The sequence below is a fragment of the Eimeria mitis genome, genomic scaffold, assembly GCF_000499745.2.
Source record: "Eimeria mitis Houghton genomic scaffold, Emh_scaff3473, whole genome shotgun sequence".
Classification (NCBI taxonomy): domain Eukaryota; phylum Apicomplexa; class Conoidasida; order Eucoccidiorida; family Eimeriidae; genus Eimeria; species Eimeria mitis.
In genome coordinates, this window is record NW_013571814.1 from 2,934 (window position 1) to 3,358 (window position 425).

A 425-nucleotide genomic window follows, 5' to 3' on the forward strand; every position below is an offset into this window, starting at 1 on the left:
AAGACGTGGGTAAGCTGCAGCAGCAACACCACCACCACCACCACCGCCACCGCCAGCAGCAGCAGCAGCAGCAGCAGCAGCAGAAGCAGCAGGGGTTTGAGCCACAGCAGGTGCAGGAGGATCCTGAGCAGTATCAGGAGCAGCAGCAAGAGGAGCAGCAGCAGCAGCATCAGCAGGATCAGTATCTCTATTGAAGTTATAATTATATTTTTGTATTGTATTTGTTGCTGTTTGTATGATAGTGCGGGCCGCAAGCTTAACATGAACTCTATGGAGAGCATCGGCCCATCCATACCCCAAAAAAGAATGAGAGTACAGGCTGATGGCTGTGTTTCCTATTTGTATAGAGTTGAAGTCCTCTAATACAGAAGTATAAAAAGGAGAAAAAGTTATCTGGCTGCTGCTGCCCCCCATATCTAGGGCCC

The 425-nt window shown here is 49.4% G+C and overlaps 1 protein-coding gene across 1 annotated transcript in view; it reads left to right on the forward strand.

Annotated features, from left to right (window-relative positions):
- EMH_0066450 (uncharacterized protein) overlaps positions 1-194 on the forward strand; it is a gene marked incomplete at both ends in the record, with an annotated part of 318 nt that extends 124 nt beyond the window's left edge. Inside the window, one exon of the mRNA XM_013498505.1 lies at positions 4-194. Within this exon, the coding sequence (XP_013353959.1) occupies positions 4-194 (191 nt within the window). The remainder of the gene's footprint in view (positions 1-3) is intronic.
- Between the last annotated feature and the right edge of the window lie 231 nt (positions 195-425).